The 17368-nt window shown below is 45.1% G+C and overlaps 1 protein-coding gene across 24 annotated transcripts in view; it reads left to right on the forward strand.

Moving 5' to 3' along the window:
* The window catches only part of KALRN (kalirin RhoGEF kinase), a 675561-nt gene that overhangs the window by 627277 nt on the left and 30916 nt on the right, over positions 1 to 17368 (forward strand). For 9 of the 24 annotated variants that reach the window (XM_045502312.1, XM_045502313.1, XM_045502319.1 and 6 more), the window contains 4 exons: positions 1790 to 2028; positions 3714 to 3970; positions 7557 to 7680; positions 8816 to 8875. In XM_045502312.1, coding sequence (XP_045358268.1) covers positions 1790 to 2028; positions 3714 to 3970; positions 7557 to 7680; positions 8816 to 8875 — 680 coding nt within the window. Of the gene's footprint in view, positions 1 to 1789; positions 2029 to 3713; positions 4815 to 6501; positions 7075 to 7556; positions 7681 to 8815; positions 8876 to 17368 lie in introns of those variants that run through there. The other 15 variants (XM_045502327.1, XM_045502339.1, XM_045502340.1 and 12 more) reach the window with 5 other exon arrangements.

Here is a 17368-nt window from a genome sequence, read left to right on the forward strand (position 1 = left end):
TATACAAACTGAGACTGACTAGCAGAAGAACAGAGGCTCGCTGTGTCATTCATTTAAAAAGCCATATTACTTTGAAACACTTTAGCACAGTTATTACACCTAATCAAGTAATACCCCAATTCCATGTGATGGGTACTGATTCATGAAGTTAGTTCAATAAGGCCTGCTTCCAAACTCCCTGCTATCTACCTAAAACTTAGAACTGCATTTCTTTGGGCATAATCAGTGATTCAGACTTTTACATGGTTCCAAGAGATCTTTCTCTTAATTATAGTGAATTATGGAGATATTACTGAACTCGATTACCAATACCTAAATATTTAATGCCTACAGAACACCAGGGAGAAAGGCTGAGCTCTGGCAAGAGCCTGTTTTATCCTTTGACACACTCAGGAGACAAGGATGTGATGATAGAGTAGGGCTAGCCTTTTACTTACAGAGGCATATGCAGGCATCTCAGGGCCAATCTTTCCCTCCTGAGACCTCAAAGAGAAGTGTGAACCCTATGTTGAGTCCTACTGAAGCACACACTTATTGCTATAGAAATATCCCTATAATTGAAAGTTCTCTGGGCCCCAGCTGTTAACCTACTTAAATATTTGTTGCAGAAAATACTGATAAAAATGACAAAATTGGGCCAGCTGTGGAAGTCATTATTACAGAATTTGACCTGTATGACTTTTGCCTGGCTATACCTCTTTAGCACTCAAGCCTTTGAACTTTCTTATTTTAAACTCTGTAAAACAAAGCTCATGTGTTTCCTGTGTCTCCTGAGTTCCACTGACGACCATTCTGCCAGACCCCAAACCCGAGTGACCATCAGTTCTTGGCTTCTTCTCCCATCCAGGCTGTGGCAGAGTCTAATCTCCCTCTGAACACCTGCCACGTCATATCCATTCTACATTTTCATTGGCTCTGCTCCGCTTGTGTCGCTGGCTTGCCACTGTCTCATGGTTTCTGAACCGGCCTCTCCAGCCCTCCTCCCAACTGCTGCTCCAAGGCTAATATATTCCTCAAAATGTGGCTCTGGCGAGAGAATTTCAAATGTTCAAGTTCATTTAATCCAATCACTTCTCAAGATCTTTGGAATTAAACCCAGCCTCGTTAGCAGGGCTTTGCAGATTTTTCAGTCATGGTGCCAACAACCTCCCTTATGTCTCATCTCTTCCTCCACCGATGGTCTTCTGCTGCAGGTGATCTGACTCCATCCTGTTGCCCAGACACACTTCACACTTGCCTACCTCCTGCACAGTCTGAAGCTTGTACCACCACCACCCCCATAGAAGTGTCCACCCACACGCATGCACACACTTCTCTCCATCCTTTTGCACAGCACTTTGTACCTCATATATGGCACCATTTCGTTTTTGCATTTCCATCATTAAGGTAGGTTTCTTAGTCCTCACGGTAGATCATAAGTTCCTTAAAAACAAGAATAGTGGGGGCGCCTGGGTGGCTCAGTCGGTTAAGTGTCCGACTTCAGCTCAGGTCACGATCTCGCGGTCCGTGAGTTCGAGCCCCGCGACGGGCTCTGGGCTGTTGGCTCAGAGCCTGGAGCCTGCTTCCGATTCTGTGTCTCCCTCTCTCTCTGCCCCTCCCCCGTTCATGCTCTGTCTCTCTCTGTCCCAAAAATAAATAAACGTTGAAAAAAAAAATTAAAAAAAAAAAAAAGAATAGTGTCTCCCTCGTGTATTACCATTATGCCTGGCATAAAGCCTGTGTGTACTAAGCTTCCAAATCCTTGTGAGATTCCTAGACCTCAGAGTAACTGTCTGCTCTTACCCTGTAGCACTACAGTCGCCCATTGAGTACCAGCGGAAAGAAAGGAACACAGCTGTGATGAGGTCCCAGCCATCTAGAGTTCCCCAAGCCAGCCCCAGGCCCTACTCCTCTGTCCCCGGGGGCTCTGACAAGCCCCCAAAGGGCTCCAGCTATAACCCGCCTCTGCCACCCCTGAAGATATCTACCTCCAATGGCAGTCCAGGGTTTGACTATCACCAGCCTGGGGACAAGTTTGAGGCCACCAAGGTAAGTGACAGCCTATTACTCCAGCCTCACCACTCTGAGGGCACAGCCTCTGTGCTCACTTTAGAAAAAAGAAGTAGCTTCTTTTTATGCTGCTCATTTACCAGAACAACCCACTGAATACAGCCTAGTCTCAATTATTTCTCTTTCTTCCCCTACAAATTGAATGAGTTAGACCAGCTCCCTGTGCTCAGACATTCTGTGTTAAAGAGCTATTGTCATCTGCAGAAACCCTGCAGATATAAGGTAATATTGTAGCGGCAATGATGACTTATACCAGAGTAGTCGTGCTTTGGATCATGTAAAAGTCACAACTCTAGTGTTTGACGTCTGAAAGAGATCATGCTTTCTCATGATGAGCTGCTGAAGTGAGCTCACAGTCCTTTGCCCTCCACTGACGGATGCAGTGTGGGGAAATGGGTCATCTGTGTGTGAATGGGAAAAGCAGGTTTGGATTAGACATTTTATCACAGATAATCCACAATTTAAACATCACTGTGAGGACAGCATAGAACTAACTGTAGACCCGTCCACACAGCTGTGTAGGACCCTACAAAGTGGTAGGCATGGGAATAAATGGGAAAAGTGCTAGATTAGGAATTCAGGCAATCTGGGTTCCAACCCAAATTCTGTAACTCACTTGCCCTAGAACCTCAGGCAGTTCATTAATCTCATTAGGCCTCAGTTGCCTCTAGAACTCAATGGGTCTGTGAACAGGAACGTCTACATTTTTTTTTACTTACATGTTCTGATTTTATACTTTTATTTGTTTTATCCAAATTGGATGATATTGATTTTTTAATTATTAATGAAAATATTTTTAAAAAATCAACTATTAATATCCAAGTTCAATTCTGTATTAGACTAACTGTACTGACCTATTTCATCATATTACCTGGAAATGATTTTCTACCTTAAAAACTCCTTGTGAATTAGGTAAAGTCATAACGGCCTTTTGTCAAATTTATTGAAGAATTTCTGGCTCTCATCGTGCTCTGTGAGGTAGCCAGGCCTCCATGGGAGGTACAGGTCTAGAAGTAGCTTTAAAGCCACAGAGGTATGACCTCTTGTTTTAATGAACACAGGCAGGACCAGAGGAGTTTTGTTCCCACTAGAGTTGGGTCAGGGTAGGTCATGGTCTTGCCATTGAACGGGGCAAATATCTCATTGTTACTTCTGTCTCAAAGGAGATCAGAATGTAGCAGGAAACTGATGCTTTTTCACAAAGAAGAAAAAATGTTTCAGAAGGTCTGTCTTCTTTCCGTTAGGGGGGTGTGACCCTGACCTGACCTTTGCCCTGACCTCACTCTGCCCAACTGCTTGTGTATCCCTGTGCCACCCTCTTCCTTACATTAGAGGATGCTGGCAGGAAGGTTGCATGCTAGTGAGGGGCTTCCAGGTGGAAGGTGTGTTTATGCTTTTCCCTAGGCTGGACAGTTCTCTACCCATTCACCCCTGATTATGATATTATATACAACATTGCTATAACAAATAGATTTTCAGAGCACATTTGTACATGTAATTTTATTGCTCAAGATAATCTTCTGCCTGCTATTTACCCTGCTGGTGGGAAATTTGGCCTTTAAGCACGCAGTAGGATTTGGCCTTTAAGCATGCAGTGGGATATAAGGCTACCTGTGTGAACCAGCCTTCCTGTGTCCATGTCCCCCCTTGCCCTTGTCTCCTAGCAGGGCGACCTGGGGGGCTGCAATGGGACCTCCTCCATGGCCGTGATCAAAGATTACTATGCACTGAAGGAGAACGAAATCTGTGTGAGCCAAGGTGAGGTGGTCCAGGTCCTCGCCGTCAACCAGCAGAACATGTGCCTGGTGTACCAGCCGGCCAGCGACTGTTCCCCTGCGGCCGAGGGCTGGGTCCCGGGCAGCGTCCTGGCACCCCTCACCAAAGCCACCGCGGCAGCAGAAAGTAGTGACGGAAGCATCAAGTAAGTGCCTCGTTGGCTTCCCCGGGAGAGGAGTGTGTGGATTAGAAAATCAAAACCAAACAATGAACACAAAAATGCAAACACACGCTAGGGAATGACCGCTGCTTATTCTCGACAGTGCCACCGGAACCAATATTTGAGTGCTGGAACCGCACGCAGCATGGGGCATCCAGGCTGGATTGTTCCGGGCTTTTTTTGTGGTTGTTGACGGTAGTGGCTGTGGGTTTTTTTCCTTTTGGGTTATAATTTTCTGTTAATTTTTTTTCTCCCCCTCCCCCATTAAGAAAAGAACCCTACTGAAACCCTAGATGACAAAAGGCATGCCTTCCGTTGCTCCATTTGACCCACCACAGGATTCACTGGACTGGACTTTATTTATATTGTATTAAGTTACTGATATATATATATATATATATTTTTTTTTTTTTTTGATTGACACCAAAAAATGACCTTAGCACCAATGCCAGACCTGTGTAGGTCAGAGGCCTGCTGCTTCTCTCAGGAGAGAGGGAACTTTTTGGTTGTCTATGGCAATTCCTCTGTACAGATTGTAACTTTTTTTTTTTTTTTTTAACTTCTCCCCTCCCCTGTCACTTTAATATATGTTCATGGTAATTTGTAAGATATTTCTTTTCCTTAGTTTGGTTGCGAAGACCCTTTCGAACACATTCCTGTATAAAGTATTTTGCACTATTTAAAGAACCCCATATGGATGAAGTCAGGTTGTGCAATATAAATGGAGAGCCACAATGTTCATCATTGTACCTGTAATGTAACTAATAATTTTAAATGTACTATTTTAAATATGTAAAATAAATTTTCACCATGAGCATGTTTTAATGAGGTTAAAGACTAGTTGACCCTTTTTCCCCTGTTTCACTATTCTGGGAGTTATAAATGTGCAAACAATTCTTTTTTTTTTTTTTTTTTTCCTTTCTGTATTTTAGGAATTGGTTGAATGCATTGGCAGTTTTTCCCTACACAAAAAGTGCTTTTGTCACCCAAGCTCCAATACTAGGCTTCCCTTCTAAACAGCCCCTATTGTTTTTCTCTAACCTCCGAGATGTGGAATGATTCCGATTGGATGCTGTCCCGCTGGGCGCCTTCGAGGTGCTGACATGAAGTGGTGACTTGAGCACAAGACAGTGTTTAGATTGCATCCCCCACCACTCTCCAAGCTCAGTGGTCATCCATGGCACAGGTAGAAGGGACTCCCCATGACATAGCTGGGCAGGGGCACAACAGGACACAGTGCTTCTTTGGCATTTCTCTAGTTTGGAGGATAGAGGCTACCAGCCTCACCCTGGCCTTTCTAGGTAACCACAGGCCCAGCTGGAAATCAGTGGGGGTCTCTAAGGCACCATAGACCCAATCGAGTTTACTTTTAAGACGTTTGTTTTGGTACCATTTAAGAAGGCTTGGAAATAAAGGCCCTCAAAGCATTGAAGTTCTTATTAGTCAACGGCCTTCTAGAGCTCACTTACCACGATTTGTAATCTAATTATCCAGGCACCCAGCACTTCCTCCTCACTTTTGCACCTTTTTCCTGCCTTCCATGGGAGGGATGTGAGTCTGGGTGAAAGAGAACAGATCCAAATACAATTGGGTCATTCTGGTTCCTTGTCAGCCTCTCTTGTGCAGGGGTTGGTGGGGATGGAACAGAGCGTCTGACTCAAAGTGGCTGTCAGTATTTATCAGGGAAGGACACTCATCGCACCCTCCCCAGGGACTGCTGTGACCACAAGGGGCAGAGTTGGTTGTGATGCCCACAGCATAAATGTCACTGAAACCCTGTCTCCACATCAGTTCCTGGGCTTGTGGCCAAGAGATGGAAGCTCCCCAAACCATGATGACGACTTCTTCTGGAAAGAAGAATATGAAATTGACCCTGTCCTACCACTGATACTACTGAGTCTTCCTTCTGAACATTATTTGTCACATTTCTAGTCTCTCACCAAGCACACTGAATGACCCAGAGGGTTGTGATAAATGCAGGAACACACCCCCACACTCACACACGCACTCACCGTGCTGTTCGCCCTGGGAATCTTTTCAGCATGGGCCTCCCTGACTCAAGATGTTCTCAAACTGGGTCAGGGATGTGGATTTGGGGGGTAAAGATATGAAGTGAGTGTTGGAAGTTAACAGTGATATTATCTAAGGTTAGTTTCCGTGACTGGTTCTTGCTCAGGTACAACAACTGAAGCGAGTTGCTGGTGTGCTTAGAGAGCCTGCCTGTTCGGGAGATACAAGAGAAATTCTGGCCAAGAGATTCTTGCTTTCTGGTGGAGGCCACTTGACCCCCAAATTGAGAACATGACTGTTCTTGCCCTTTCCTATTCAGAAGGGTGATCACTGAGCATGTGTGTTAGTGATAAATATTTTGGGAACACCGTCAGGACGTCCTAAAATTCCTGACAGATATGGAGTTTTATGGAGGAGATGCTATGCATTTTGAAACATTCTCCTTTCTCCTAAATCTCATATGCCTCTCTCTCTCTCCTCCTTCTCTCCTCCCTCCCTTACTGAAGGCTCTTTTCATCAAGCTCTGTCTGCAAAGGACCAAATTTGACAAGGACACACTGAAGGAAAGCCAACCTCACTTATTCCAGGCAATGATAGAACTTCATCCAAATTCTGTGACCACACCTGAAATTGAGGATGCCTGCCCAGGGTCACTAATGTTCTTTGTGACTTGGCTTTTGCTCTCTTTGTCTTTTGAGTCCTGACATATATGCAACTCAAGAGCTCTGCTCTGAGTTTTTCTTTACAGGTCTGTGAAGTAGCTTCCAACCCCCTTGTGGGAAGGAAGAAGTTAAGGGTAGTGTGAAAGGGGATTGCTGCCCTCACCTCCTTGAGAGCACACATTGGGTCTTCTCCCAGCAGGAAAACTCTAGGACTTCTTAGTGGTCGACAGAGCTTTTCATTCACACACACTGAGAGATGTGGAGGACATAGACGAAGAAGCACTTCATCCTAAAATATCCAGAAAAATGAGTGGTGCTCAACCATGTATCAAGTCAAATGCCCCAGAAAAAAGTCCTATCTGTACTGCAGTGTGTGGAAGTGGCCACAGCCCAAATACAAATAATGGGATGAAAGCCTCAAAATCATCCTTTTGGGTCTTTATATCTGGTCCTGGGAAAGTGCCAGTAGCTTATACACTATAAAACACACTTATCTTTTCTGTTTTACTCCCCCCTCCCCCCGACCCTGTTTTTCCACCACCCACCATACTGTTCAGGAAGGGACTTCCTCAGTCCTCGAGGGATTCATCATCAGTACGATATAAAAACTTTCCTTGGTAGATTTTAATAATCCAGTACTCATATTTTCCTCAAATGCTGTAGCCAACCTGGTACATCTCTCAAGAGGGGTCAGAGCTCATCCTCACTCACTTACTGGAGGTGAGATCAACTAGCTACCACCAGCCACCACATGAGCTGGCACACAGATTTGGGGCCTCTGAAGCTGGGGCTTGACTGGAGCACCTCACCTACTGACTCACCCAAGGGTGGTGAGCCCACCCACCGCCTCACTCTGCCCTGACCTGCCATTTTGATTGGTGCATTTTTTGGTACAACAGGAAGTCATGTTCATGGCATACCCTACGAATGAGAAAGCGGGCGGAAGTGGAGAACACGGGTAAAAATGAAGCCACAGGGCCTCGTAAACCCAAGGATATTCTGGGCAACAAAGTCTCTGTTAAAGTGAGTAAGGTATTCCAGAGCCGTGCCCCACCTCTCATCTACTCCCACCCTGCAGCATTCTCACGAGGCAATTTGGGTGGATGGGGATTTTTTTTTCCCAGTGTGGGGACCAGAGGGGAAGTAGTTTAGCAGGATTTTGCATGCAAGATCAATTTATTTTTTATGTTTTGTTTCTCCTGGCAACTTCAATTCAAATACGTAAGTATCTTTTATTTTCTTTTATACCTTTCTCTTTATACTGTGCACATGTTTTATAACAAAATTATCTGCAGCATTCTTTTTGTAAAAATGCAAGATGCTTGATTCATACTAAAGTTCCCAAAGCTGCCCGTTCAGTATCCTAGGTTTGAAAATACACGCAGGGTAAGGAGATTAGGAGTGCCTGCCAAACCTTCAACCATGTGAAGTCTGAGGTTTGGAATTTAAGGGCCACTGTGGCCTTGGTAAAGTTTCATTTCTTTTCCCCAGAATTCAGACGATGATATTTTCAGGCCTACACGTGGGCAGGAAAGGGAGGCACGCTGGCGAAGCCCAAGTTACTGTCTTGTAATAATCCACCATCTTACTGTGAACCCACTGATTCTAAGCTTTGGCAGACCCTTGTTGTCCCCCATCTTGGAATGATGGGATCTGTTTTTCTTACATTGGGCCTTCTGGAAAGATCTGACTCTGGACCATGGGAGTTAGACTGCTCATGTTTAACATTGTTATAGCGTGTGATTATCTACCTGGCACTTTTCCCCCTTCCTGAGCAAAAAAAAGAACAACCGAAGCCCATTCTAACGTCCTTCTTGGGGAAAAGAAATTGCGTTCCCTCCTTCACTCTCATCTGGGAAGTCCAGCCTCACAGAAGACAAGAGTTTAAATTATCCAGCATTCATGCTTCATGTGGTTGCTTCCACTGCTATTTCCTGTGAGATGCTCGGCCGCACACAATCCCAGCCTCCTCCCCCTGGAAAGAGCATGCTGCCACCCTTGGTGATCAGCACCCCCTCCTTAGAAGCACCTGGGTTTTTTTCTCTGCCCAACTTCCCATTGCTCATGCCTTTCTGAAGTTCTCCTCACTTCCCAGCAAAAGCTGCCTGTGGTTCTAACTGTTTTCTCTTTCTTCCCCCTCCTCATGCTGCCCTTCAAGGAGACGAACAGTTCCGAGGAGTCAGAGTGTGATGATCTTGACCCTAATACTAGCATGGAGGTAGAAGCAGCTATTGTTGTCCTATTTCCTATAATGATTGTCTTTTTAAATGTGTTCTATAACAGTGACCTTCCTGAAGTGATCAGCCAGTCAAGGATAAATTGTGATCTTAGGGCATATCTGGGTGCCCCATCCCAATTTAAAAACAAAAAAGAAAATTCAGCTCAATTCTGATAGAAAACTTGACGTAGATTATTTAAAAAAAAAAAAAAAAGACTAAAACTTCTGGTTCTCTTGAATGCTTACTTAGTATTTCCTTCCTTGGCGGGTATGGCTTTGTTTAGAAGATATCCAACTTCATTACTGGAAACTTAGAGCACATTTTCCCCCTGTGGAAAGTGGCATTATAAAGAGTGGCTGGTTCCCAGTTGAAACACAAGAACCCTTTTAGTTATAGTTTCTCCTTCATTTGTTTCTCCTTCCTCCCTTTTCCCTCTTTTTCTTTCCCCTTTATCCTCTTCATCTGGTTCTTCTACTAGAACCTATTCCTCCCTTGAGGCCCCAGCAAAATTATGGACTAAGTATGGCCTGGTGGATGACCTGGCCCCTAGTCACTGTAGTATATCGCTGGCTGAGAGCAAGTGAGTGCTTGCAGCCTCTGCCTGGCCCTAGGGATCCTGGGTGGTGGCTGTCCCACCAGGAAGTAAAAGCGGCCCTGGAATGGCCTCCTTCTGTAGCCTTAGCAGAGGTCTCTCTAAAGATTGAGAGACTAGAACGTTGTCAGGGGCCTCTCTTACCTTGGAGGATTCCGGGGGTATGGGAGTGGAATTAACACCTCCACCAACAGGAACACCAAATCAAATCAACTTCCGACCCCTTCCTGGCTAGAAACTATCTTGGGTTAGAGAAACAGGACTCCTACATGGCTTGCCACTGAGTGACAACCCTCATGAATTTGCAAACCCTAGACAATTAGAGCAAATATGGAGCTGGCTTTCCCTGCCATTTTGTCTTTTAGAGGAAATTGAAATGTTTTTCTCCAAATCTGTGTTCCCATCACCAGGAATAGGCAAAAGTTTAAAGGTTTCCTCTAAGTACAAAATAGTATTTTTTAAAATTCTTTTCCTTTGTATAGACCTAAAGTTTTCACTTAACTGGATGGACTTTTATTATTCTTATTCTAATTTGACCTGATCCCAAAGAAATCCACCAAAAACCCAAGAAAGACCATTCTTCCCAAGAAGGGGTAAATGAGCTGTGGAAGATGCCAATTGTGTTGAATGAAGCCAGAGACAAGTGGTTGAAAGCAAGAGTTCTGCCAGGATACAGTGGTCACCTGTGGCTGTGGGTATTGCCACAGGCCTAAATTCGGCATGTGTAGGTCAATGCAGTGCTCCCCCATGGGAGGAAGTGGGTACGGCACTCATAGCCTAAATGTATCTTGGAGAATGAGGCAGCCAGGGGAGATTTCTGGCTCTGCTTTCCTTGCATCCCATGGGATAGACACCCGCTCCCATGGACCCCACACCTGTCAGCTTGTAGCCCCCTTGTGACACCTGCATCCCCAGTCTAAGTGTTGCTGGCCTGTGTCAGGGATGTCATCCGCAAGTAGAGGAAGTCCAGGCAGAAGGAGGGGGACAGCCAGGTATTTGTGATCCAGAGGGCAATTTGGGACCTTTTTTCAGCTCAGGTGGACCAGGGAGAGAAGAGTGGCTTTCCCACTCTTCAGTGTAAGAAGTGGGCACAGAGCGATGCGGGGCCAGGGGAGCAATGCAAACGGAGAAAGTTAACTGATGTGTTCAGACGCTCCATTCTACGTTTAGGGAAGCAAAACTATGTAAATGCGCACATACACATATGTCAGCCCTGCTTTTTGAGTTGAACACATTTCTGAGGTTCTGATTCATCCAAGGCTTGCAGCCCTTTGCATAGACTAAATAAGATGGGTCCCAGGGAGGTGCTTTGGGATGTGTAAGCAAAGGCATTAGGATGTTAGTGCTGAAGGGAAGAAAGCCTTGAATTTTGTTGATGTATGTCTGAAAAGTTTTCAAATACAGTGCTCGAGGCAGACATTTCAATTAACTGGCACTGTTGAGAGGCATGCTGTTAGAAACCAACCAAATATTCTGGTTAATCCAAGTTTTCTGTCATAGGTATGTATGCTGCCCTTGCACATTCCCTGCATACAGATCCTCTTAAGCATCAGTGAGCTCTTGTGCGCTGTATTGCCATGTTAAATTTAACTGAGCACATAAGCAGGTGCTGCGGGAAAGCAGGCATCTCGGCATTGCTAGCTTAAAATTTTCAGACACAAATAGCAAATATGGTATAGAAAGTCAACCTGTTCAGCATGAGTTGAGAATTTCCCCACAGGATAGGTAAGGAGAACTTTATTGCAGTGTTCATTGCAGAGGGAAAACGATGGCCAGGGCTGTATGCTAAAGAGAGCTATTCTTCAACGACTCAGCTTGAGAAACAGGTGGCCTCCTGAAGGCCGCTGGCTGCTAAATTAATAATTTGGGGCATCATTAGCAGGCCCATCCTGGCCCCCAACCTCACTCCTAATTCCTGAACCTGATTACTCTAATATGTGTTGTCTGATTGAGAGTGTGTCCTGTGCCCTTGAGCTGAACTACAACTCCCGTGGCTTATGCTCTGAGCCCCTGTGCCTGGAACCCCAGCTGACATGCCGACCTATTCACCCTGTGCACTGCTCTGTGCTAGGTGTCTGAATGCTAAATCCTGCCCTCTTGACTGCCTACCCCTTGACCTGATGCCAGCATGTTGATTGCAATCCCAGCTGTATTTAGGCTCTTTTCCCCTGCTTCCACACGTATATGACTATCAAATTGTTTCCTTTACTGTTTTTCTCAATTGGTGGATTGAAGGGTTCTCTTAAGGAGCAGTTTCTTTGGGTCTTTGCATATGTCCCACCATATTGTTTTATGGAGGTTTATAGGCACATCCTTGAATGCTAATTAAGAGGAAAATGAAGCACCTTGAATCCTAAGAATCTGGCTTACAAAGCTTTCCAGAACATATAGTTATGTAAAAAGAGGCAATTCTGCTCTAATGTATCCATCCTTTTTCTTCCCCTATAGAGAAACACTTGTGAATATTCTCAGGTACAGCCCCCACTTCCCACTCCCAGCACACAAGCCACACCACCATTCACTGCAAGATTGGCTCCCAGTCTACATGATCCTCTGGTGGTCTGGCACCCCCCCTCTCTCCTGCTGATCTGTGACCACACCTTAGCGATAACTATTCTAGAAATGGCAAAGGTCTGCCCATAGTTCACCTTACTTTATCTTGTATTGATTACACTTTGGGGGCTAGAGGAGATTATATATGAGAGAAATGTTTCTACGTGGAAGAAGAATCCAATCAGGCTGAAAATCAGACACTAGACTGTTTGAGGAACAAGTTAATATTCATTTATTTCCAGTACAGCTTACACTGCTGACTGCCTCTTATTGATGAGGACTCTGCAGATGTGATGGTGGGCTGAGCATCATATCCCCACCTGCCAGCTTCCCAGTCCTGCCTCTGCCTCAGTATCTGCACTGATGCCCAGGTTAGAGCCAGGGTGCAAGGGTCAAGGATCTGCACCCACCCTCTGAGCCAATGCCCACCTCGGAGAAAGCTGGATCCTCCCTGAGCTGTACCAGTTTCCCTTAGGACCCAGGCTAGGCAGGTCCCCACACCCATGCAGCTCAGAAAATCATCCGAGGACCATGTTGAGACTTGAGGTTTTGCACCTGCCCTCCAGCCCCAGAACTGCCACTTGCCTACATCATGTGCTGGAGTAGAAAGGCCTGAACCAGCCTCCTAGACTTGGGCCTTCATCTTCAGGGATGAAGTTTCTCTGTCCAGTTTTTATGTCAAGCCCAATTAAATAAATGCATCTTAATTTAAAAAAAAAAAAAAAAAGCCCAATGCCACTTTTAGCATCAATCTGTCAAATTGAGGCCGTCTCAATTCCAAAAATGTTCCATCTCTGTCCCAGCCATTTAACAAGGAGCCAACCTCATCCTCATCCACGACACAGTCTAAATGTAGACATTACCCTCAGTCATTATACCAGCTGCGAGACAGTTAGCTTGGGTGGGGGGGGTTACTTTCTGCATAAGAACAGCGTTGGGCTCTTGTGCGAGAGGGTTCTGAGAGACAAGGGGGAGAAAGTACCTGGAAAGGCAAATATACTTTGGAAGGAAATTTCCAGTCAGGGTAAGAACCCTAGACTTGGAGAGTTGACAGAAACTTAGAAACCTTCAGTTAACCCTATCCCCTTAATTTTCTTATTTTTTATTGTGGTAAAACATCCATGACATAAAATTTACCATTGTAACCATTTTTAAGTGGCATTAAATACCTTCACAATGTTGTACCACTGTCACCGCTATTCATTTCCAGAACTTTCTCTTCATCCCAAATGGAAACAGTACCCACTGAACAATAACTCCCCGATTCCTTTCCACCCACATCCTCCCCACCCCTGGGCTCTTCAGAGACTTTTAGAAGGGGAAACTGAGGCAGAGAAGTTGTAACTTTCAGTTTGAAAATGAGAAGCTGCCCTGAGGGCAGATTCTGGCTTCTCCTAGCCATTGTCCCCCCACCTACACCATCCTGCTCCCTTCTTAGAATCTCCCATCTCCAGGTTGTTTTTAATCTAAAACACAGATCCTGGCAGATGAGAAGACCTGCCTTCCAGTGCCAGTTTTTCTATGTGGATTTCAACTTATTCAACTTTCCAGCTCAACAAAGAGGAATATCATTTCTGCCCAGCGTTCCAGGGCAAAAGTATGACTTAAATAAAAATCACAGAAAGGTGGGGTGCCTGGCTGGCTCAGTCACTAGAGCATCCGACTCTTGATCTTGGGGTCGTGACTTCAAACCCCACATTGGGTGTAGAGATTACTTAAAAAAAAATCACACAAAGGCAGCACCACATGGAAAGAACACTTTAACAGGAGTCAGAAAGCCTGGATCGCAGTCTGCATGCTGTCAGCTGTGAGGCCTTGGCCACTTAGCCTTTCTGAGTCTCGGGTTTCTGTGAGAGGTCACATAGCTCTGAGGGTCCAGGTGTTTATGTCTGTGGTGTGGAATGAGCACCATGCAGGTCCAAGGCGTGATGTCAGTGGACTCTGAGACCCTTCGCTTTCCTGAACTAACTGAAAACACTGAGACCCTTCAACAGAAGAAGTCAAGATTCTGTGCCTTGACCCTGGAACTTGCTTTGAAGCGGGCATGCCAGAAATGGCCTGGGTACATTTCCTCCTGAGACCGGACTGGAACGTCCACCACCAGCCCTGGGAAGGGTCTGGGTGGCCAGCACTGACCGTTCAGCCCTTGCCCCTACCCACAGTTCCCCAGCCCCTGCTTCCACATCCTGGAAGAGTCAGCCTGCTGCTCCCACCTCAGCTGCTTGTGCTCCTTGTCCCAGACTCATGCCTTGAACGTAACCTGGCCACACAGATTGAAGAAAACTTTTACACCCCTAGTCAAGTGACTGGCCTCCTGGCATCACCAGTGTGTTTCCACCCATGCCTGGTAATGCATTATATAAAAAGAATTTTTTTATGGAAAGAACTCTGGAGAAAAGAGAGTGGAGCATCACATTCCTCTCTTTATTTTTACATAATATTTTCTTTGTAATATATCTGATAGGTTTGGCCTGGACACTCACTCGTGTTGCCTAGCTTTGTTCTGACTCTACGTGTAGACTGATTTATATTCTACCACTGAGGAAAGGGCACTTTGCTTGCCAGAGCTGGCATTTTCTCTCTCCTAGGAGAATTACAAGAAAATCTTCCACTGCATATTCATTTCTGTTATGTTTTCTGTTCCTTCCAACGATCCTGTGAAGATGGGGTTTTCTTACCCTCCTAGAGGAAACAGTGTCAGAGAGGTCATGGTCACACAACCAACAAAAAGAACAGGTCTGAGGTGCCTGTCTGGCTCAGTCAGAAGAGCATGTGACTCTTGATCTCAGGGTCATGAGTTGGAGCCCCATGTTGGGTGTAGAGAATACTTAAGAGAGAGAGAGGGAGAGCAGGTCTTGAGTATGGTGAGGTGAGAGACCAAACCTGGCATGTGATATGGAGGAAATCTGCTCACTGAAGCTCAGGTACTTTCTTAAGAAGGTTCAGGCCCTCCCTTGTTGCACATCTGCTTGTTGGAGGAGAATTTCTTCCTCAACAACCTTTTTAATCCCTTGATGTGGCCTCACCCACACCCTACCCCAGTGACTCAGGAGTTCAACCACAGAAGCCAAGAAAGGAGACCCAATCGCACTGGTTGGAAATGTCTGAATCGGTTTCTCAGGCCAATACAGTCACCCAGCAACCCCCAGTCATGTGTGTCCTGTGGTATTGTCACCCTTGTCTAGAGGCCTTAACCACCTCATTTGTGTTGTACATTAATGAGATTATGAGGTGCCATTGATCCAGGAGAAATTGCTGTAAGAGCCAACTGTTAGAGAAGGCCACCACCTCCCTCCCTAACCCAGCGCTGTCAAGGTTCACCTACAGGCTCACTCAACATGATATCCTAGTCAATTCAATTTATCAAAAGTTAATAACACAAAGCACTGCAGTAAGTACTATGGAAAGCCAACAAATTACATAAGATTAGGCCCCATGCTTAAGAAGCATGCAGTCACGTAGAGAGAGGCAGTTTTGATTAATGTTCACGTTACACAGCAAACTTTACGTGCTCTATTAAGAGTCATGAGGCCATTATTCATTCAGTGGGAATTTACACACCCACTCAGGCACTGGGATAATAATAATAGCAGCTACTGTTTATCAGTGTTCCCTGTGTACCTGGCTCTGCTGAGTCCTTTCCTCCCAACAGTGTCAATACATAGGTACTATTATCATTGTTTCTGTTTTACAGATGAGAAAACTGGAGCACAGAGAGAGAGGTTAAGTATCTTCCCCAAGGTTGTATATTCACAGCCTGTCTCCTAGGAAGGCTGTGAGAACAATCATTGGCTTCACATGATGGTAGTGTTTGGGTTGGGTGGACTACTAGAATGTAAACAGTTTTGGAGAAGGGTAAAGTGGGAGGAAAGAGCATAAGCAAAGGGCCTGAGGTATGAAAGTGCCTGGCACATTTTGAGAAAAACATATGGTCTGTAGCTGGAGTTCAGATACATGAGAAGAGCTGTAGGAAATAAAGCCTAACAGATGAGTTGGGACCAAATTATGAGGGCCTCGAGGAATTTGCTAGGAAGCCTGGACTTGACCCAGTGGTCGACAAGAACAAAAGTAGGTTTTTAAGCAGAGTCTGTGTGTTTCATTCTGCACTTTAGGGAGATAGCTGGCACCTGAGTAAACAACAGGTGCAGACCTATTAGAGAGCTGTTGCAGTAGACCTAGTGGTAGGTGAAAAAAGAGTAAAGATAAAAAAAGTAAAAAGCAAAAGAAGTTTTGGGGATAGGAATGTAAGGATGGTCAAATCATTAAGGGATGAGACCTCAGAACATTCATCCATAAAACTTTTATCCAAGGTCAAGATCTTAACTTCCAGGGGGGACATGTGCCATATGAAAAGGCAGTCCTAGCAACCCCCCTTACCCCCAGTCCCCTCTGAGCAGAACCGCAGGCTGCTGAGAGCACGGGAGACCCATGCATGCACAGTAATAAACCACCTTCTGCTTTAACTATTTTGTGGGATGGGCTGTTGATTTTTTTTTTCATTATTCTGTTAAAAGTCAAATTTTTATCCTTTTTATTTTCAAGGACATGCCAAATGTTCTCTAACCAAAATACTGAGAAGGGGTGGAAAGAAGAGTCAGACTAGCAATCCCCATAAAACAGCGAATGTGTTTGACATGTGAACATTCATAGAGACCTATATCCAACAGCTAGTGCTTATACATTCTTGTCAAGAACACAACTTTTTACAAAAATCAACCATGTAGTGGGGCGCCTGGGTGGCGCAGTCGGTTAAGCGTCCGACTTCAGCCAGGTCACGATCTCGCGGTCCGTGAGTTTGAGCCCCGTGTCGGGCTCTGGGCTGATGGCTCAGAGCCTGGAGCCTGTTTCCGATTCTGTGTCTCCCTCTCTCTCTGCCCCTCCCCCGTTCATGCTCTGTCTCTCTCTGTCCCAAAAAAATAAATAAACGTTGGAAAAAAAAATTTTTTTAATAAAAAAAAAAAAATCAACCATGTACTGATAAAGCAGGTCTCATCAAAAATCAAGGAATTAGTATCCTATAGAGCAAGTCCTCCAACCACAATGCCATTAAGTTAGAAATCAGTCACAAAAATAATTTGTAAAACTCACAATTTGGAAATTTTAAAACATTTTATTACAGCCAGGTCAAAGGGGGAAGAAAAGTCAAAGTTGAAAAAAAAATACTTAGAACTAGACAGTAATGAAAATACTCGGGGGTAAGAAATGCCCCACCCATCCCTGCCCCACCCCAGAAAAGCCAGGGGGGGTGGGGGAAGTTGGTTTGCCTGAGCCCAGTTCCCTTGGATAGAGCAGCTTTCCTTGAACCAGGCTACATGTTGATTCATGTAGCTTTCAGAACTCCCATTGC

The sequence above is a fragment of the Leopardus geoffroyi genome, chromosome C2 (genome assembly GCF_018350155.1).
Source record: "Leopardus geoffroyi isolate Oge1 chromosome C2, O.geoffroyi_Oge1_pat1.0, whole genome shotgun sequence".
NCBI lineage: Eukaryota > Metazoa > Chordata > Mammalia > Carnivora > Felidae > Leopardus > Leopardus geoffroyi.